We start from the raw sequence: 23456 nt of genomic DNA on the forward strand, positions 1-23456 counted from the left end.
GAGCATCCCTGTTAGCGGCTGTGCTCCCATCTGTGAACGAGTACAGCTGCACTGCGCAGGACACCTTGCACCTGTGCAGCAGCATGGAGCAGTTTGGCCTCACCTTTTCACCCAATACCGAGCAGCTCCGTGCTACTTAACAGGTGTGAGGCGTCCTGTACCTCCACAGCGTGGCCATGCTAGTTCACAGATGGAAGTGAAGCCGCGCACAATTTTTTAACAAGGCCTTTGTCGAAGAGGTTTGGAGGGTCCCAGCGCTGGACCGGTGGAGGTGAAGGGGACATTGGAAGCCTCCGGGTTAAATTGCACAGCAGCGCAATTGGTATGCCATTATCCTGCGCTCCTGTACAGGAGCCCAAGCGCACAAATCATGGTGACTGCAATCACTGAAAAATTGCATTGCAAACGCAGGGCTATAAAGGAAACCACCCCACGCAGCTTGTGCATCTGTTAGGCATGCACTAACCTTTAACCCTACTGCATGCCTGACACTGACTTTTACCTCTACGGCATAAAGCCTCGTACGCACGCCTGACTTAAGTTGGCTGAGGTGGCTGATAACGACCACCTCAGCTAATAATCAGGTGTGTATACGGCAGCTGGCGACCCCCAACCAGCAAGTGATCTGCCGGGAAATCTACTCAATCTCAGCAACGCCAATCCCCAGCCAATCGCATTGTTCGCGCTGCTTCCCTGGATCACACATGCAGCGCTCGTCGCCGCTCTGTCATCCCCTCGCCGCCGCCCCCCCCCCCCCCCCATGCATAGCAACACAGCATGTCATCAGCTGACAGGTTTGTGTGCAGCCTGGACCAACAATGTCGCCCAAGCGGATCAGGTGCTGATCCCCAACAGGTGACATCCGTCAAAGGTGTGTACTCACCTTAACCTCCAGGCGATTGCGTCACACCGATAGACCGTAAAGTCCTGGGGGCGTATTTTGCAGGAGATCGCACTCCGATGCGCTTGACGGAGCTCCACTATCAGTCTCCCAGCACTGATCACCGCTAGGAGACTGTTAGACGCCGTCTATTTACTGTGTACAGCGCTGCGATCTACGAGTTACACGGCGGTCCCCTGGGGAGGCAACACAGCGATCCGCTGTCATTCGCTGAAGCCTATGACAGCCGATCACGCTGATTGGCTGGCGGGGGGAGGGAGAGTTACAAAAAAAAAAAAGAAACAGAGCTCTCTGTTGGTGGGCTATGATCCCTGCCAGCATGTTTAGAGGGGGAATCACTTGTGTTGCTGAGTTGTGTGGCCCTGCAGCGAGCCCTTAAAGCGGAACTGTAAATTCTCTTAAAACACACTATTTTACTTACCTGGGGGGGGTTCCCCAAGCCCCCAGCAGCCGTCCTGTCCTGCGCTGGCCCTGCCCGATCTTCCATTCTCCCGTCGTGGTGCAGCTTTGTTACCGTCGACTTGTACTGTGCCTGCGTGGCCTGGGCTATGCGTAGCTTTATTCGCGTTCCTGCTCGCAATATTGCGGGGGGGGGGGGTGCAAAGAAAGCTTCGCATACACCGGGCCGCTCAGGCACAGTTGCCGTTGACTTGTAAGTTGGTAACGAAGCTGCACCATGGCGGGAGAAAGGAAGATCGTGCAGGACCGGCGCAGGACAGGATGGCTGCTGGGGGCTTGGGGGAAGCCCCAGATAAGTGAAACAGTTTGTTTTAAGGGAATTTACAGTTCCGCTTTAAAGCTGCAGTAGCCTAATTTATTAAAAATGGAATGGTCTTTAGGGGGGTTTAATCCTGTGGTCCTTAAGTGGTAAAAGGATACACAAGGTGACATGTAACACGATGAGATATGTGTATGTTTAGTGCCAAGCACACAAATAACTAGACTGTGTTCCTTGTTTTCATTCCCTGCCTGACAGAGTTAAACATCAGGTATGCAAGTGACAGTTTCTGTCTGGGTCGGGACCGGGTCAGACTATAGCGTAACCCTAACTGATAAGGAATTACAGCCATAAAACACTTTTCTGGCAGAAATTGGCTTCTGAGAGCAAGAAAGAGATAAAAAGGGTCCATAGTTCATAGATTTTAGCTCTGGCATAGTCCAATAATATGTCATTGAGCAGAGACAATGAAAGTAATTTCAAACATTACATAAAGCTGTGGGGTATCTAAAAAAGGTAATTTTTAAGAGGAGAATTGATATGATTTATCTCATCAGTTAATTTTCACCTGGTGTTTCCTTTAACACTGACCTTTACCCCTAATGCATGTGTTCCTTTAACATTCTCCCCTGCTACATCAGGGGCGTAACTAGAAATCACTGGGCTCCCCTGCAAAACTTTGGATGGGGCCCCCTCCCTCCCTCGCTTTCTGCACAGGTAAACTTAGAACCAATGAGAACCAAACTGACAGCAGTGAAGCACTACAGGCATTTTCTCTGTCAATAACATTAGCTTAGCTTCTGTGATAAAACGTCCATGTTTTCACACATACAGACACACACAGTGTGCAGAAAACGCACACAGAAAACAGACAGATGAGTGTTCTCCCAGCCTCAGCTTATTACACTCTCTTTGACGGAGCAGAACTGGCTCTGCAGACTTCTCTAGAGTCACTACAGTACTCAGGGAGGGGTAGAGAAGTTGGGGTCTAGGTACTGTGTACAACACCCTGCTGCACACTAATTAGGGACAGTCTACAAATCTTTGTCTGCAAAACGTTGTATGATTCCTTATCAGTGGCTGAGCAGATGTAGTCATTAGAAGAATTGTGCAGAGAACAGAACGTTTTTTTTTATTTGTGCCCTTAGTTGACAGTCTCTCAGGACAGGGAAAAGACCCCCCCCCCCCCCACGGGGCCCCCTGCAGCTTCTGGGACCCCCTGTGGCTGCATCCCTTGCAGGGTCTAATGCTAGGCCCCTGTACTACATGCAACAAAGGTAACATATAAGCATTCTGCACAGTGAGTGATCAGGTAGCCTCCCTGGCGGTAAGCCCGACCTGAGCGCGGGCTGTGATTTCCATGTGCGCAGCGGTAAGCCCGTGCTCAGGTTGGGCTGTCAAAAATCCGCCGCATGCTCTTCTGAACAGGGTCCCGCGTGCGAGCAGCGCTGCCAGCGGGACCCAGGCTTCTCCCCCGAACCTTTTTTGCCATTTTTTTGGCGGCCGGGATCCCCAAGTCCCCTCTATTCTTCCGGGGGCCCGGCGGCCAATCACTGCATGGCAGGGGAGTCGTGACGTCACATGGCGGGGAGGGGCTCATTTTTATAATGGACCGGATAGCTGTTACATACATGAACGAACATACATGCACTTACATACATACACGTCCATACATGGACGTACATACATGAACGTACATGTATGTATGTATGTATGTATGTACATGTATGTATGTATGTATGTATGTACATGTTTGTATGTACATGTATATATAGAGAGAGTTTAGCCTCATTTGTCTCTAATCACAAGTTGTAATTTAATCTTTCCCCTGTGTCACCTGACTGCCATGGCAGAAAAACTTATTTGAAAGCACAGGATGGTAGCAATATAGCCATTTGGTTCCCAAGTGCTTCTGCCATACCGTTACCGATTTTGGCCCTGATTTGGACTACTTTCTGCCTGCCGCCTGCACTGACCTCTGCCCTGATTTTGACTACTCTCTTATTTGTACAGTTTCAACATTTTTAAGGGTCTTTATAAATTTAATTAATTCACAAAACGTGTGTTCTAGTCTTTTATTTTTATGCAGAATGTCTACTGGGCTTTTATTCTGTCATATTTTGGTAAATTATGAGTTATGAATTGGAGGCCGAAAATTCTAGAAAAAAATGGTCCCGCTTTTGACTCATAATTCCAAACAGAAATGCACCACCAGGGAGGTTAATGTACTAAGAGTTTGCAAAGAGTTGGGCTTTAGTTAGTGACATACTGGTAAATTGCTGAATGTAAATAAGAATAACAATAATTATAATAATTTACCTCCGTTTGCCCAATTCACTCTCAAGCATAGTGTGCCAGACTTTATATGGAATTCATATGACACACACACACACACACATACACACACATACACACACATACACACACACTGTACACATACACACACTGTACACATACACACACTGTACACATACACACACATACACACACACTGTACACATACACACACTGTACACACACACACACATACACACACATACACACACATACACACACACTGTACACATACACACACTGTACACATACACATACACACACATACACACACATACACACACACTGACTGTACACATACACACACTGTACACATACACACACTGTACACATACACACACATACACACACACTGTACACATACACACACTGTACACACACACACACATACACACACATACACACACACTGTACACATACACACACTGTACACATACACATACACACACATACACACACATACACACACACTGTACACATACACACACTGTACACACACACACACACACTGTACACATACACACACTGTACACACACACACACACACACACGCACGCACAATAAAGTAACACACACACACTGTACACACACTCACACACACTACACACACACACACACACACACACACACACACGTGTCCCTTTATCGTCAAGTAAAAAAATACAAGTCTGGCTGGGAAATGGTAATGAGCGGTTAGTTACTGTGTGACGGTTTGTTTCTGCTCCTCACTGAAGCGTGACATTACAGAATAACAGCAGCTGCGGTGTATAGAGACCGTGGCTGCCATATAGGTTGCTGCTGGGCTGAGGAGGAAATGCTGCTCACTGGAGCGTCCTCATGCGTTTCCACCATGAAAAACGGCACACTTGTCATTGTTGTTTCCTAACAGGTGTCTGTCCTTCACTGAACTGGGGCACGGTGGCATGTTCGTTACTAAGAGTTCCTTGCACAGAGAGAGATAATGCTTGCTTATCAGTTGGAAAAAGCCACTTTTTCCCTCACAATGCAACAAGGTTCACGGACAGCAAACTGTCAGGGCCATGGTCATGACCTCACACTGTGGGAGGAGTTTCAGCACAATATCAGCCATACCGCCCCCATCCCCCGATGATCTACTTGAAGAAAAGGTAAAGATTTCTTGTTGGAAAGGAAGTATCAGCTACTGATTGGGATGAAGTTCCATCCTGGGTTGCACTTCTTCTTTAACAGGCATCTTGCAAATTCCATAATGCGTTTTATACATATAGCTCAAATCTCATAATTCACATTACGTATACATTGTGGGTATGAGGAGAATTACTGGCTGACTTGGTCTGTGTTATGCTATACATTGTGTGTATAACATGACTTATTTTGTTAACATCTACTAAACATAATGTTCGCTGTCAGCATACTGAAAGACCTTGGCCCAACTAGAGGACTTTTAGCAGCTGTTGGAATCACCAGCAATTCCAAGTGTAATTTCCCTTCTTAAAACAGAAGGTATTTGCGATAATTCAGCTTTAAGTGAGCAACTGTGGTTACCCACAATGCATCACTAGTGAATATGCAAATTACCTCTTTATGACCCTGAAGCCAGGCTAGCCTCCAGAACCGCTGGTGTATAGTGAGCCTGTAGCTCATAAATGTTACAGAGCCACATCAACCCAACATGCAAACAGCCTGTTTCGGACTGTTGTTATTCATCAGTGCATGGCAGGGACTGATTTTGCCCTATGGGATAGGGCTTGGACCAGTACAACAGAATACCCAAGCAGCTCAGGGCATGAGTGCTGCCGGCACTGGAGAGCTACAATTAATTGTGGGAACCATGAATGTCAACATGTATTGGGACCAGGGTCGGTTCTAGACTTTTTGCTGCCTGAGGCAAACTTGTGAGGATGCGCCCCCCCCCCCCCCCTTTGATCTGGAATGATCACACAGCGCCCGACAATTTACACTGCTTCGTTTAATGTTCTCACATGACAAGCTGCAGCTCAACACAATAGCACACTGGCTGGCTGTGAGTCTGTGATAAACACACTGCTCACCCTCAGCCACTCCATTCCTCCTGAGGAAGGTACACACAGTACAAAAATGCTGCCCCTGAAATCTCTGTGCCGGCCTGATGCAAATGTTTCACCTTACTTCATGAGAGAACCGGCCCTGATTGTGACATACAGAAGTAGAGCATGATCCCCTCCCTTGAGAAACTGCATCGTAGGGCAGTATTCCACCTTAAACACACCTCCAAGATGACCTCTGCCTTGCTAAAGAAACTGAGGGTAAAGGTGCTAGACTTGCCAAACATGTCTCCAGACCTAAACTCTATTGAGCACCTGTAGGGTATCCTCGAATGGAAGGTGGAGATCTCCAGATCACTGTGAGCCAATCACAGTGATCAGGAAGAAAAGAAATTTAAAAAAGTCTCTGGTCCTTAAAGAGAACCCGAGGTGGGATTTAATTATGTTAGTGGGGCACAGAGGCTGGTTGTGCACACTAACACCAGCCTCTGTCGCCCCATGGTGTGCCTCCAAGACCCCCCTGCACGCCGCTATAGCCCCCACAGTGCTAGTGACACGCAGCGTGTCACCAGCACAATGTTTACCTAAGCGCTGTCTGTCAGCGCCGCTCCCCCGCCTCCTCTGTATCGGCGCTACCCACCCGCGTCACTTCCCTCCAATCAGCGGGAGGGAAGGGACGCGGGCGGGTAGCGCCGATACAGAGGAGGCGGGGGAGCGGCGCTGACAGGCAGAGGTAAACATTGTGCTGGTGACATGCTGTGTGTCGCTAGCACTGCGGGGGGTATATAGCGGCGCGCAGGGGGGTCCTGCAGGCACACCATGGGGCAACCGAGGCTGATGTTAGTGTGCACAACCAGCCTCTGTGCCCCACTAACATAATTAAATCCCACCTCGGGTTCTCTTTAAAAGTCTCTGGTCCGCCTGGCGGATCGCTCAAGACCAGTCTTATCAGCTGAACGACGGACTGTACACACGCCCAATTTGGCGTCCGAACGACTGAACGTCCAAACGACACGTCATTTAAAAAAATCCGACGTGTGTATGGGCCTTTAAAGGACCAAAGGTGTCCATCCCAAGTGAACCCACTGTCCAGTCAGGTGTGACATCGTCTTCACTTCTCTTGACTTGACCGCGCATCTCTGTTAGTAAGCCCCATACCCCACCCCCCGCAATTGAGCGTAACGTAAACAGTCCACAGGCGCACACACGTTACCGGCGGCAGGTGAATGTGTCACCGCAGAGACGCTGTGAAAGTGACTGCCACTCCTTGACACTGCAGAACAATGTCTGCGATGATATGTTTACAACAGGATAATGTAAGCACGCTGGGATTTAGGTAATCCCAGTAAATGAAGGTATAATCATCATCCTAATGGGTATAAGTAGGGTAAAAGGCTCATCTGTCAATCAGTGTGTTCTCAAACACTGCGGCACATCTGTTCAGACTCTGCCCATTCCTGTGTGAGTTTCACCACAGCTGCATGGCTTGCAGTGGAGCTGAACTTCAGTTGCCCTGCCGGAATCTTATGATGCTAAGTGCTGACACAGGACTCCTGGGTTCATATTATCCGCTGCTAATACCGCTCATCATCTCTGTACTGTGCCCTGTGCTGCCTAAACACACAGACGCATGTTTCAGCTGCTAAGCTCTAAAACAAACAGAGGACTCTGATTGGCTGCTGTGAGCACCTGGTCCACTTTTCAGCCAGGTTTCTTTGCACTGTTCTGACAAATATGAACCACTGTTTGAAATCTTCTTTTTTATTATTATCATTATCACCTTTCACTTATACCGTGTTTTCCTGTGGGCACTCCGGTTTCCTCCCACAAGCAAAAAGATAAGTTCATTGACTTCTTCTGATATTGACTCTATACTATGATGGACAAGACCTACAAGATTTCTCCCGATCCTCTCACTTCCTCTGGAACACCCTTCGTCAACACAACCGCCACTCACCCACACTTACCCTTTTTAGGCGCAAAATGGAAACTCACCTCTTCAGGCAAGCATCCTCTCTCTCTCTTAGGACACCTTGGCAATTGACCACCATTTTACCACCTCATACACAGCTTTCCTTCTGATATTGTACTAACTCATAACCCTTTAGACTGTAAGGCCAATTGGCCACGTCTTTCTTTCCCCTTTTGCCTCACAATGCTGTGTAATGTGCATGCATATCTTCCACCATTATGTAAAAATCTGTAATTGATTTGTTTGCGCCATGAGCTGTAATCCACCGTTGTCTTGTTCTGTTAACTGGTGTACTGTTTATCTTCATTTTTATACCTTGTAATCTATTTTACAGCGCCACAGAAGATGCGGGTGCTATATAAATTAATGATAATAATAATAGTAATAATAATGGAAGGGATTAGATTGTGAACTCCTCTAAGATCCCTATCTTCACAAAAGTCCACTTTTTAAATAACTGAAATAAATACTATACAATAATGTAAGGTACTAACTCTAACGCTAGATTCCCAGCTTTTGCCTCCCTCCCCACCCTGGTCTATCTGTCTGCATGTTTACACATGGATTACCACACAAATTTACCTAGCACAGCTGTTCTCTGGCAGGCAGAAGACAAGGTCTAACCACAAGTATGCATTGAAAGGAAAAGCAAGACGGCCCAGTCAGGTCATGTGATCCATGCCTGCACACTGGCTGAAAGCCGCTGAGCTGTGAGGATGGCATCAGATGTGTTCGTTTCATCAAGCCCGGCCAGTGGCACTGAATATTGTATGGGCTCACAAAGGTTACTTTGAATAACGGCTATTTAAAGAGCAACTTTAACCAAGGTTTGAACTTCATCCCAATCACTAGCTGATACCCCCTTTCCCATGAGAAATGTTTACCTTTCCTTTAATAGATCATCGGGGGGGTGGTCTGTATGGCTGATATTGTGATGAAACTCCTCCCACAGTGTGATCATACCATGGTCCTGACAGTGTGCTTTCTGTAAAACTTGTTGCATTGTGGGAAATAACAGCTTTTTTAAACTGCCAAGCAAGCAATATCTCATCTCAATCCCAGTGACGTACTTCCTGTACAGCAGGAAGTGCGTCACAAGGCAAAGGGCATGTGTTTGTGTGTGTGTGGGGGGGCTACGGATATGACCCTGCCGGTGCACTCTGCCGCAGGACCATATGATTGACATTTTGTATGTTGCAGTGCGATGGGGGCGGGGCATCACACAACCCAGGTGTACAACCAGCCTTCAATATTACAAATACATCCCAGTGTTGACTCTGGTGTTCCCAGGCCACAACTCTGCATGTTTCACTGTAAGAACTTCCTTTTACAACTCTCAGCTGGTACAGAACTGGGAGAGATTTCTCCCAATGATACATACACAGAGCTGGCATCCCCCTGTGCAGGAATACAAATCTGTTCTTGCAGTAAACCCAGCATAGCTGTAGGGGTGCGAAGTAATGCAGTAAATTTAACTTCCTCTTTTGTGCAGTTATGAACCAATGCGATTAACAGTTGCACATTGTTGACATAGTTTATGACAAACTTATAGAAGATGTAACTCAAGTTGAACGGCAATATTTAATGATATGCAGTAATGACATTCAGCTGCAAAATGACTGGTACAGCAATGATATAGTTTTGCACAAAAATTGAGTTACCCTTTAACCCATTAGCAGCTTCACATGATTTGTTTTGTTTGAAAGCTGCTGGTGCATTCTAAGCCTCCATGAGCAGGTGGCAGTTATAGTTACCTGTTCCGGGCAGCTTCTTCTCTTCCTCCACTGGCGGCTCCGCCAGGTCTTATGGGTCCAGATTACATGATATGACATGTGATCGGGATCCAGGAGACTGTGTCAGTGGTACGGCGCAACCGGTAGTGGAAAAGGGGTGATGGATTAGATGGAAGAGACTCTTCCATGACCCCTCTTCCACCACCAGGGGGCGCTGCAAGGCTGAAATGGTCTCTTGGATCCTGATCACATGTCATATCATGTGATCAGAACCAAGAACACATGTCGGGATTACATCGCCACCGCGGTGAAGGAAGAAGAAGCCGATCCAGCCGTCCAGACAAGTAACTATGAAAACTCCCTGCCGCCCACCTCTGCTGGAGTGAGGAAGGCACATTTCAGCGGCGTCAGGAAAAAATTGGCCCTGTTTTACTTTATTTGGCTGCTAAAGGCCACATATTGCTGTTGATTCATGAAAGTACGGTAACATTGGCATTTGCAGGTAGCGCACAGCAATTTTATTGGTACTTGCGTCATGCAGATACTGCAATTCACGTTACGTAGGTAACACAAGCTATTTGCGCAATAAGCATGTGAAGGATTGCGGAGAAGCCGCCACTTGTGCTGACAGTGAGGCGGCGGTTTCCGCACACAGATCGGCGGTTTCCTCACAGCAACATGTGTCTGGGTTATCTGGACCTAGTAGTGCACACAGATGGAGAGCTACGCGCGTGCGCGAGCGCGCGCGCCGCAAGACAGGCTCTTTATGCCAATAGGAGAAGGGTCAGCTGATCGGGACGGTCAGCTGACCCCAGCTCAGCAGATGATTGGTTGATGGGAGCTGGGCGGCGCTGAGGAGCGCTTCACTATATATATCTCTTGCTGTTCAGTTGCTGGTTGTCTGGCGTTGCGAATACCTATGTGTTAGCACTCAGACCTTAGTCAGATCCTTCAGTGTGGTGGAACCAGGAGGACCTGGGAATCCACACTTAGCCAGTTTACTGTGTTATTCATTAGACCAGTTCCAGGGTGTAGAGACCACGGACCTCACACCCCAGACTAGGAATACTGTGTATCATCTGTGTTATTCATTAGACCAGTTCCAGGGTGTAGAGACCACGGACCTCACACCCCAGACTAGGAATACTGTGTATCATCTGTGTTATTCATTAGACCAGTTCCAGGGTGTAGAGACCACGGACCTCACACCCAGACTAGGGAACTTGTGTTATCATTCTGTTATACTTCAGACTAGTTCCAGGGTGTAGAGACCACGGACCTCACACCCAGACTAGGGAACTTGTGTTATCATTCTGTTATACGTCAGACTAGTTCCAGGGTGTAGAGACCACGGACCTCACACCCAGACTAGGCATTGTTTGATATCTGTTATGACTTTGCTTTCCTGACTATTCCTCTGATCTCTGATTCGGTACCTTGCACTTCTGATATTCCGTTGCCAAACCCTGCTTGCCTTGGATACCGAATCAGCCTTCTGTCTTTGTACTTTATCTGTCTGCCTGACCTGTCTGACTGTCACCCACCCCTTGGGTGCTCAGTCCTCATGCAGGGGTCCCCTGCTTCTCAGAGGGGGCACTGCTGCAAACCAGTCAAGGTCTGCTCCCTCCTGGAGCCCTTGACTGCAGTAGAGTCTGTTTCTACTTATTGGACCACCTGCTACCCCGGTGGTCCGATCCATACCGTTACACCAAACACTTACACGCTTCAGGTGCCCAGAGGTTAGCGATATATCTGTATTATCGGTGATTCTGCAGATCATCAATAATCAGGTATATATCTGTATTCTTGGTGATACTGCAAATCGCCAATAATCAGATTCTCTCTGCGTGCTGACACCCATCGTTACAAAGCACTACATAAATGGCATAAATTCAGGTAACATTTTATGAGGTGGGCTCATAAAATGAAAAAAAAAAAAACTAGGCTACCTAATCCGGGGGGCTGGGCAGATCAGGTAGCCACCCAAACCGCTGCTGTCCGCCGCTCCTGTGGACCGCACTGGCCCACTTTCACTTTCATGACCTCTGGGTCACTACGCTGGAAGGAGAGAGATCTTTCTCTCTCACAGAGTGCTGGGAGGCGGGGAAGCAGCAGGGGGCGCGGCCAGGGAGAGAGAGCTGCCCAATGGCAGCTCTGGAAAGCCTGCAGGAACACCCCTAGTGGGCTTTTGAGCAGGGAATCCCTCTCTCCCATGTTTACCTCCGAGATAGTGACAAATAATTTTGCTAATCTCAGGGGGCTATAGTGCAGGTTCTAGTAATCAACCTGAACCAATCAATTTCAAACCTCCACTATAGATATTGTATTTGTAAGGAGATACTGAACTACTGGTATTAAAAGACATTTGCAAGATCTTGTTTTCAGTGGCGTAGCTAAGGAGCTGTGGGCCCCGGTGCAAGTTTTACATGGGGCCCCCCAAAGCACTCTATAAATAACAACTGATACGGCGCACCAAAACCTGCCAATGGCTACAACAGTGTCAGAGGTGCAAGAAGGGGATGGGGAACAGTGTGTTAAGGATTACTACTATTCAAAGCATCTATAGAAGGGATTATTACCAACACAGGATCAATAGAGAGCTAATACTGATAGAGGGTGGACCCTTCGGGGCCCCTCTAGCTCAAGGGCCCCGATGCGGTCACTACCTCTGCACCCCCTATTGCTACGCCAATGCTTGTTATGTTGTGAGTTTCCTGTATGCTGTACCTTGTATGTTAACCCATTTATCTATTGTGCAGCGCTGCATAATATGCTGGCACTTTATAAATACAAAAAATAATGATAATAATTGGGGGGGCTTTGGGAAATAGTGGCCAGCTCTGCCTGAAAGCCAACCAGGAAAGCATGCATGTGAGATGATCTGCTCCTGGTTAGGTTGGCGTGGAGCGGTGCAGAAGCGGGCTTGTCCAGGGACTGCAGTGTCAGCCAAGTATAGCAATACGTAACACTATCATTTATATTTTATAACTCCATTCTAAAAATACTAAGGAGGTCACGGCACACTTACAGTAATTTTGCTCGCTGAATTTAAGGCCTCCACCCATCCCTGCAGGTCCTCCTGGTCGCTGGCCTGAAGAAAGTACCGCTGGGATAAGGCATTGATGACTGGAAGAAAGAGAACTGCGTTACATGCTTCAAACAGAGGAGTAACAAAAATAATATAAATTAAAGTGGACCTGAACTCTTGCACCAGACAGAAGAAAAACATAGAAATTCCCCCTGTATGTATTAAGAGAGTTTAGCCTGTCTAATTCACCTTCGTCTGAAAATTTGTAATTTGTAAATTTGTAATTTTATCTCTCAGCTGTGTCAACTGGCTGCCACGGCAGAGCAGCTAATTTGTGAACACAGGAGGTTAACCCTGTGTCTCCTTCCATGAAAGCAGGAAGTAGACGCAATGCTGATTTATTGCAGGATTTGTATCAACTGTAACAAAGAAATGTTTTTTTCTTTAAAGGACAACTGAAGTGAGAGGGATACAGAGGCTGACATATTTATTTCCTTTTAAACAATACCAGTTGCCTGGCAGCCCTGCTGATCTATTTGGATGCTGTAGTGTCTGAATCACACCAGAAACAAGCATGCAGCTAATCATGTCAGATCTGACAATAATGTCAGAAACGCCTGATCTGCTGCATGCTTGTTCAGGGTCTATGGCGAAAAGTATGAGAGGCAGAGGATCAGTAGGGAAGCCAGGCAACTGGTATTGCTTTAAAGGAAATAAATATGGCAGCCTCCATATACCTCTCACTTCAGTTGTCCTTTAAAGGTTATTATGCTGTTGCTTATCTTTTAGAGCAGAGAGAAAGTTCTGAGTTCAGGTCCACTTTAAGGCAGACGAAAGGAGTTATAGGTAATGGAGTCTAATTTCTATATACTGAACTACAATAAAAGGTAGAAGGGCACTTTAAAGTTTATGTAGCAGTCATGCACTATTAATAAAGATCTAGTGCATGGTACCCGAGGCCTGCCAGATTTTGATGAAACTTTCAATATTCATTAAAAAAAAGTAAGAGAGGAAATTACATCAGAATTGGTTTCAGTCAGAAGGAAGCAAGATGGAAAATGCCAGGAACAGAATTCTCTTTACTACTTATACATATCTCCCAACTTTTTTAGATAAGAAAGAGACACCTAAACCACACCCCTGCCACACCCCTGACCATGCTTCGTCACACCCCTAGTCACACATACCATAAAGATTTCATAAGAAAATATGTTGTTTTGTAATTCAAACCACACTGGTTCTTTCTATCCTGGTTCATTTTCCTTCATATTAACATTTGTAAGAAATATATTTATTTAAAGGATGGGAATAATCTTTATTTAAACACATTTTTCTATGGAAAAATACATATATTTACATAGATCTGTACATCAGTCCTGAAAGAGGGACAAATGAGGAAGACAGAGGGACTGGATTTCCAAAGAGGGGCTGTTCCTCCAAAAGAGGGACAGTTGGGAGCTATGCTTATACCGTATATGTTTTTTTTTCCTGGGAATCTGGGATAGTATGGCCTAGCCAAACAGTGGCACTCATGCTTGTCAGCGATTGACATGCGGTCCGGTTGCCCAGCAGAAAAAAAAACGCATTACGTGGAGCCTGAGCAGTGGCCATGCAATTGCCTGGCAAGTGGAAGGTAGAGGCTGACAGACGATGAATTCTCAGTTTTCATCCTCCTGTGTAAAAAAGGGGCCTTGTAAAAGTTCTGAGCCTCTATGAATGTGCCAAAGCAACACTCCTGTGAAGCCACACCCCTTTCCTGATAAGCCCCACCTCTTCTTCCTAATAAAATTAGCGCTGATGCTGAATGCCTCAGCTGCAGCTCATACTTGCAGGGAAAGTGCACAACGACTCCTAATTTATCTCTCGGTAACATTTTGCAGAGGACAGCAGAGAGAAACACACACAGAGGTATAGCGCGTCCTGCAAGGAGAGACAATGCCAAAGAGGAAGTTTCTGGTCTTTGTAGTGCAGTCGGAATGTTTTCTCACCAAAGCAATAGGCCATCTTGGCTTTCGGCTTCACAGGAGCAGTACCAACCTGGCGGAAAACAAAAGAGAAGGTTATTTGCTTCCCATACTCATTAGAGAAGATGACTTGTGCTTGTGCAGTAAAATGAGTGAACATTAATTGATATACATGTGTGTTAATGTCTGGGACAAGTATGTAAAGAGACAAGGTAATCTGTATGTTTCCCAACACACCCGCAGACTATGACTCAGCACCAGGCCTTGGCAAAGGCTCTGTGTCTTTGTAACAACTTTATCTATAGACAAATCCATATGTGCTTACATCAACATATGCAAGTAGTCACATTTATTCAGCGAAAAAGAAAGCAGGAGGTCCCGTCCACGGCAGCCAATCAGATATCAGCTTGTTTGGGTTACATAATTAAAGCGGACCTGTAATCAGAACTTCCTCTCTGCTCTAAAAGATAAGCAAAAGCTTAATAACCTTTAAAGGAAAACATTTCTGTGTTACAGCTGATACAAATCCTGCAATAAATCTGCAGTGTGTCTACTTCCTGCTTTCATGGAAGCAGACATAGGGTTTACATCCCGTGTTAACAAATTAGCAGCTCTGCTGTGGCAGAGGAGATTCCCGAGCTGACACAGCTGAGAGATCAAATTACACTGGTGATTAGCCACAGATGAGGGGGAATTAGACAGGCTAAACTCTCTAAATACATACAGAGTGCATTTTGCTATGTTTTCCTTCTGTCCTGTGCAAGAGTTCAGGTCCACTTAAAAGGAGAGACATGCCACAGCTATGAACCATTACTGCTTTATTTCCTTTAGGACTCTTTCACACTAGAGGCTGCGGTAGAAAAGGATGAAACTCTGCCTTTTGCTTAACGCCAATATATAGCGTTTTCAAAGCGTTTTCAAAGCGTTCTACAGCTTATATGAAAATGTCCTTTTCTTTTTTCTATAAACAGCAAGGAAGAAGCCGGCACCGTCTATGAACAATTTTCTGCTCTTTTATTGCATATAGGATATTCCAGCAGTTATAAGCAACGTTTCAAGGCTGCACGCCTCTTTATCAAGCTTGCTGGAAGTCAATTACACCTTATACACTGACACATGGGTATATATACACAGCATGGTTAACAGCAACCAATGAAATTCAAATATGTATACACCAATCACAATAGTCCTAATATGTCGGACCTGATGGGGAACTTACATGCTGGTGCTTTGATAGGACGTAGTAGGGTGGATCCTCCCACCTGTCAAGCCCCTCTTGGCAGACAGCTGACACCCCCTGGGTCCGCCTATCACAACGGAGAGCCCACTCCTCCGCCCACGGCGGACCTGAGTGAAGCCCCATGTGATGACTCACAGTAGGCGGCGCCAAAGCGCCGTCCCTGTGCGTCTCGGCGGATACTATGGAGACGCGAGCGGCAACACGCCGCTGACGTCACCAGATGACTCTAGGGGGGAGGCAGCCTCCGGCCAATCAGGGTCAACCCACGTAAGTGCGGCGTGGACGTCGCACTTCTAAAATACAACATGATGCCATCTATCAGATGCATCTACCTCATATGGCTAATTTGCATAAATAAACATAGGTGGCCATACTCATACTACATACTCTCATAAAGCTCTTATCCAAACCACATAGGAGAGGAGAAGTAAGGGAGAAGGACCAGAGGAGTAAAGTATGAAAAGAATATAAAAAAAAATAGAACTGTATAGGGACAGGGAGGAAAAAATAAAGATAAAAACCTAACAAGTTAAAAATAAAAAAATAAGAAATAAAAAATAAAAAATAAGAGGAAAAGAATAAACACTGTAGATAAAGATTGGCATATACAGATAGCAATGTCCTTATAGGGGAACGGCACCAGACCAATCCATTACAATTAAAGGGACAGTGTCTCAGATATGACGATACATTCACTGAACCCAACCAAAGCATTATCTATTAGGGGAGACTGGGTACAATGGAGCAGAGGACAAGAATAGCAGAAAAAACTACAAAAACGGTAATAAATCAAATTCTCGATTTAATCCTCTAGGCTCCATTGTATCCAGTCTCTTAATCCAATAAGCCTCCCTCCACAGTAATTTTTTTAGGCGATCTCCCCCTCTTCTCAAGGGTGCTATTTTTTCTACAACCATAAATCGCAGCTGACTGACATGGTGACCTGCTTGAGCAAAGTGAAATGCTACAGCTTGATCTGTTAGTTTTTCCCTAATAGCATGTTTGTGTGATGACAAGCGTTTTTTTAATTTTTGAGTGGTTTGCCCAATATATAATAAGCCACAAGGGCATTTTAGGGCATAGACCACATAATCTGAATCGCAGGTATGCCACCCCTTAATTGGAATTTTGGTTCCCTGATGGGGATGTAATATCGCTGGACCCTTGATGACAGAGCTGCAATGAACACAATTGAGACAGGGGTATGTCCCCCTCCTCTGGGTAGAAGTGACATCACTATTGGCGTTTACGTCAGCATGTACTAGACGGTCCCTAAGTATAGGGGGTCTTTTGTAAGAGATTAGTGGGGGGTTCCTAAAATGCGCAATGTCTGGGAAACTATCGGCTAACAAATGCCAATGTCGTTTGATAATCTTTGAGATACTCGGGCTTTGTGTATTATATACCGTGACAAATGGAACACGATCCCGTATCTGTTGTCTATTCCTCTGTCCCCCATATTGTACATTAGCTCTATTACGTGCTCTCTGCAAAATTTCCACTGGATATCCCCTATTTTCAAACTTGTGTTGCATCTCATCAAGTCTCTGCTCCCGTGTCTCCCCGTCCTCAACTATATGTTGTATTCTTTGAAACTGACTAATAGGTACCGAACCTCTAGTCGCCCACGGATGAAAACTCCCGTAATGGAGAAGGGAGTTCACATCCGTGGGCTTGACATAGAGGTCGGTATTAAACCTATCTCCACATCTGCGAACCAGAGTGTCCAAGAAGCTCACTTCATCAGCAGAGGAATGGATAGTCAGTCGTATATTGGGGCATCTGCCCATCAACTCATCCACAAAAGTCACAAGGGCCGACTGTGGCCCCGCCCACACGCAAAAAACATCATCAATATATCTATGCCATTGTCTGGCGTATTTTTGAAATAATTCACTAGTGTATACGTACATTTCTTCATATACCCCCATGAAGATGTTTGCGTAGGACGGGGCCACATTCGACCCCATAGCTGTGCCTCTGACCTGTAAATAAAAAGAATCCTCAAACCGAAAATAATTAAATTGAAGAACAATCCTCAGCAGATCACAAATAAACTTAACCTGAGGACCCGAGAAGTCCGATGCTGTTTCAAGAATATACTGTATCGCCTCTACACCTCCATCATGTGGGATGGAGGTGTAGAGGCTCTCCACATCTAAGGTAACAAGTAAACAGGGATATGTTAGGGGTTCCATGTTACGGATAATATTCAAAAACATTCGAGTATACCGTAAATAGGATTTTAATCCAGCCACATAAGGTCTTAATATTTGGTCCAGATATTTAGCTACTGGAGAGAATACCGACTCAACCCCTGCCACTATAGGACGGCCCGGGGGATCCACCAATCGTTTGTGGATCTTGGGACAAACATATATCACAGGTGTGATGGGGTGTTCCTGTATTAAAAATTTGGCCAGCTTCTCATCAATGATTTTGGCTTGCACAGCTGTTGATATGACCTCAGCTATGTGTTTCTGAATGTCACACAGCGGGTCACCATTAAGTTTTTGGTATGTCGATGTATCGGAGAGCTGTCTCATGACTTCACTCCGATACATGTTTGTGTCCATCACCACCACTGCCCCTCCCTTATCCGCAGGTTTAATTGTTATTAGCGGGTTTTCTGAGAGTTCTCTCAGTGCTTGTGATTGTTCCCTCGTGATGTTTTTACGGGTAGAAAAACCCAGCAGTCTCGGATTCCTAAGAAGGGCATCCACTTCATTTTGGACCTTTTTCATGAAGAGATCTATGATCTGGCAAGATGGAGGTTGGAAATGACTTTTAAGTCTTAAATTAGTATCCTGTAATTGTAAAGTCTCTGAGTCATTCTCAGGTGGGATATTTGATTCGAACGTTCTCGGTATAGAAAAAAAGTACTTAAGTTTGATGAAACGAAAAAATCTCTGTAACTCAACATCAATTTCAAGAGGGTCAGGAGCATTAGTTGGAGCATATGATAATCCAAGGTTGAGGGCGGAGGTCTGCACAGGCGTCAGAGCAAATGAAGAGATGTTTACTACAATCATGTCCTGCGGTAAGGTTGATTGCGTCGTGGACGCAGTCTGCCCCTGATTCCTTCTTCTCTTACGTCCACCCCTACGTTTCCTCCTGTGTTTGGAGCTAAATCTGACGATAGTTCTTGTGAGGAACTTGTGGCCAGGTCAGACGAATCTGGTTGATTCCCAGCGGGGCGATCACCAGGTCTACCCCCTTGTCTTGGCCTTCGTGGGGGGCGTTGTCTTGGTATAGGCCTTTGCCAATTGTATATGAATCCGGAGCTATAATCAGCTTCATCTCTCTGGAATTTATCACGTTTGATAGACTGTATTTGTTTCTCATAATTTTCCAGACTATCAGTGAGGTCTATCAAAAACGCCTCATATTCTCCTTCTGGAATCAGCTGTCGGAGTTTAGTTTTGAGTTCTTTTCGCTGTTTATCCAATTTGGGAAGTTCTTCCTGAATTTTCTCAATGGTTAACACCATTGAATCGAACGAAGCCTTGTTCCAGATTCGAGACCATTTTAGGCAGAAGTCCTTATCCGTTGGAAACATAATCGGGGCCACATTAGATCTCATTCCTCTAGGGATGCGTTTGACTCTATGATATTCCGCCAGGGTTCTTGAGTGTAGCTCAAACGTGATGTGGGTCTTGGCCACTTTAAAAATCTGCTTCCTGATGGCTTTATCATCCGCCATATTGAGGAACGCCACCTCTTTGGAAACTTGCGCCATAATCTTGGTCGTCTCTTCTGGAGTGTAGGTAAAGATGAGAGATTCCACCTCTACGTCCTCCATGTCGTATGAGGAGGTGCTGTCACACTGTGCTGATCAAATCAATAAGTGGTATGTAGTGACTGCACACTCCAGCACTGCTTCCAGTCGACGTGCCCGGCCAACGATCCAGCAGCACTCAGGATCAATAGACGAAACAGTAAGGAAGAAGCCGGCACCGTCTATGAACCGTCTATATGTTGTATTCTTTGAAACTGACTAATAGGTACCGAACCTCTAGTCGCCCACGGATGAAAACTCCCGTAATGGAGAAGGGAGTTCACATCCGTGGGCTTGACATAGAGGTCGGTATTCAACCTATCTCCACATCTGCGAACCAGAGTGTCCAAGAAGCTCACTTCATCAGCAGAGGAATGGATAGTCAGTCGTATATTGGGGCATCTGCCCATCAACTCATCCACAAAAGTCACAAGGGCCGACTGTGGCCCCGCCCACACGCAAAAAACATCATCAATATATCTATGCCATTGTCTGGCGTATTTTTGAAATAATTCACTAGTGTATACGTACATTTCTTCATATACCCCCGTGAAGATGTTTGCGTAGGACGGGGCCACATTCGACCCCATAGCTGTGCCTCTGACCTGTAAATAAAAAGAATCCTCAAACCGAAAATAATTAAATTGAAGAACAATCCTCAGCAGATCACAAATAAACTTAACCTGAGGTCATCTGGTGACGTCAGCGGCGTGTTGCCGCTCGCGTCTCCATAGTATCCGCCGAGACGCACAGGGACGGCGCTTTGGCGCCGCCTACTGTGAGTCATCACATGGGGCTTCACTCAGGTCCGCCGTGGGCGGAGGAGTGGGCTCTCCGTTGTGATAGGCGGACCCAGGGGGTGTCAGCTGTCTGCCAAGAGGGGCTTGACAGGTGGGAGGATCCACCCTACTACGTCCTATCAAAGCACCAGCATGTAAGTTCCCCATCAGGTCCGACATATTAGGACTATTGTGATTGGTGTATACATATTTGAATTTCATTGGTTGCTGTTAACCATGCTGTGTATATATACCCATGTGTCAGTGTATAAGGTGTAATTGACTTCCAGCAAGCTTGATAAAGAGGCGTGCAGCCTTGAAACGTTGCTTATAACTGCTGGAATATCCTATATGCAATAAAAGAGCAGAAAATTGTTCATAGACGGTGCCGGCTTCTTCCTTGCTGTTTCGTCTATTGATCCTGAGTGCTGCTGGATCGTTGGCCGGGCACGTCGACTGGAAGCAGTGCTGGAGTGTGCAGTCACTACATACCACTTATTTCTTTTTTCTATAAAAATAAGTGAACAAGTCCGCTGTAAAACGCTTTGAAAACGCTGTAGTTGGCGTTTTCCATTGACTATCATTGGAACGCCAACAGCCAACTTCGGCTGTAAACAGCTTTGAAAAAGCTCCGGGGAGCTTCAAAACACAATGCCCAAAAAAGCTGCTTTAGGTGTGAAAGGTAAAATGAAAGTCTATGGCAGTGGTTCCCAACCGGTGTGCCGCGACACATTCATGTGTCGCGGCAGCACTGGGAATGTGTCGCCGCGTTCCCCCGCTCTGTGGTCCTCCGTCCGCCGGAAGGCAAGGGAGGACAGCCAAATGTCCTCCTTTTCGGCCCGATCTCCTCCATCTCCCTCTAACGCTGGCGCTGCCTTACGCTGTACAGTACGCATGATGTCACACATTACGTGTGTGACACACGTAGACATCGGCGCAGCGGGAGGGAGGCGGGCCGTCCATGACCATCACGCTAGGCGGGGGGAGGAGCCGACCTAACGGTGCGCGCGACCCAGAGAGACCCATTAACTACGCAGCCAAAGCCACTGCCAGTCGCTCCGCACTTGTCTTGCCAGATTACTAGGCCTGCTAGCCTAGTAAGCCAGCAGTAGGGTGGCCACCCGCAGTGAGTGAGGGCCTGCCGTTCGTGGTCACTTCAGGAGGTCACTCCAGTCTACCACTCTCTGCCAGAGAGTCTCTGGTCAGTTCAATGAGATTGCATTTTGTGGGGAACTCTTCTGCCAATGAGATTGCAGTTTGTGGGGAACTCTTCTGCCAATGAGATTGCATTTGTGGGGAAATCTGCCAATAAGATTGCATTTGTGGGGAAATCTGCCAATAAGATTGCATTTGTGGGGAAATCTGCCAATAAGATTGCATTTGTGGGGAAATCGTCTGCCAATGAAATTGCATTTTGTGGGGAAATCATCTGCCAATGAGATTGCATTTTGTGGGAAAATCATCTGCCAATGAGATTGCATTTTGTGGGGAAATCGTCTGCCAATGAGATTGCATTTTGTGGGGAAATCGTCTGCCAATGAGATTGCATTTTGTGGGGAACTCCTCTGCCAATGAGATTGCATTTTGTGGGGAACTCCTCTGCCAATGAGATTGCATTTTGTGGGGAACTCCTCTGCCAATGAGATTGCATTTTGTGGGGAAATCGTCTGCCAATGAGATTGCATTTTGTGAGGAAATCGTCTGCCAATGAGTTTGCATTTTGTGGGGAAATCGTCTGCCAATGAGTTTGCATTTTGTGGGGAAATCGTCTGCCAATGAGATTGCATTTTGTGGGGAAATCGTCTGCCAATGAGATTGCATTTTGTGGTCGGCCGGCCCTCCACCATGTGGACTATTGTGCGCCACTGTCCTCGGTAAGATGTCCTCCTTTTGAGGGTGTGAGGTCCTCCTTTTTGGGGTTCTGCAAGTGGCCACCCTAGTAACTACTCAGAGCGAGGGCGGAGGCCAGAGCGAGGAGAGAGCCAGAGATAAACACTTGGAGTGGAGAGGACCGAATTTACCATAAGGAACTGAGGTAGGAGCATAAATGTGCCTGCTTCTGCAAAAAGGCGGCATCCTTCCCGAGTGTCTCTCTCCCTTACAGCCAGCATATGTGTGGCAGACATACTGCTGCAGCTGTGCTGTGGCTGGGAGAGCAGCAGATAGCTAGCAGATTCGAGCAAAGTACAGCCGGCCTCCCCCCTGCTTCCTGACTACCTACAGTCCTACACTGGGGCAGCTATACTACCTACACTGGGGCAGCTATACGACCCATACTGGGGAACTATACTACCTACATATGTGATGTGTCACCGCAATTTGAGCGTTTGGCGTGATGTGTCACGACTTCAAAAAGGTTGGGAACCACTGGTCTATGGACTTTTATTTTACCTTGGAAAACACCAACTATGGTCTTGGCTGTAAAACGCCGAAACTACCCTCTGGTGTGAAAGGGCCCTTAGGGGGTACCCTCCTGTTGCATACTGTCTACAAACACTTCTCCTCCATAGCTGCCTGTATACAGAGTAGACTGTACACCAGCTGTAATAACTCCACACCTTGCCAGCTTCACCCATGTCTATCTCGGGTATGTTTGAGTTTGGCAATAGGGGATTTGGAGTGGGAATTGCGTGTGGCACATCATGATGTGTGACAATATTTCTGGTGATGTTATTCTAGATCAATTGCCTAACTCTACCTATTCCTCTTATTGAAAACCCCCTTCCTGATGTGTAACCCTAATCTTCCCCGTGCCAATAACCCCTCCCTGTACCTAACCCTAACCCCTGTTCCATTTTACCTTCTTCCTGGTGACTAACACCTCCCCACTGCCTCAACCTTCACCCATCATTCACAACTTTCTGAGGCCTAACCCCAATATTTCCCAATGCATACCTTCCTAAACAATGCCTAACCCTAACTAGTAGCCACCTTACATCTTCTTCACCCCTAAGGGCTCATTCACACTATGTGCTGCGCTGTCAGTTTTGATGCAACGCACATAGT

General features: G+C 46.4%; 1 protein-coding gene across 1 annotated transcript in view; it reads right to left on the reverse strand.

Annotated features, from left to right (window-relative positions):
- The window catches only part of PLEKHA2 (pleckstrin homology domain containing A2), a 156559-nt gene that overhangs the window by 100669 nt on the left and 32434 nt on the right, over window positions 1–23456 (reverse strand). Inside the window, exons 4-5 of the mRNA XM_068272278.1 lie at window positions 14678–14726; window positions 12690–12787 (exon numbers count right to left, since the gene is read on the reverse strand). Of these exons, the coding sequence (XP_068128379.1) occupies window positions 12690–12787; window positions 14678–14726 (147 nt within the window). The remainder of the gene's footprint in view (window positions 1–12689; window positions 12788–14677; window positions 14727–23456) is intronic.

This window comes from Hyperolius riggenbachi, chromosome 3 (genome assembly GCF_040937935.1).
Source record: "Hyperolius riggenbachi isolate aHypRig1 chromosome 3, aHypRig1.pri, whole genome shotgun sequence".
Taxonomy (NCBI): Eukaryota; Metazoa; Chordata; class Amphibia; order Anura; family Hyperoliidae; genus Hyperolius; species Hyperolius riggenbachi.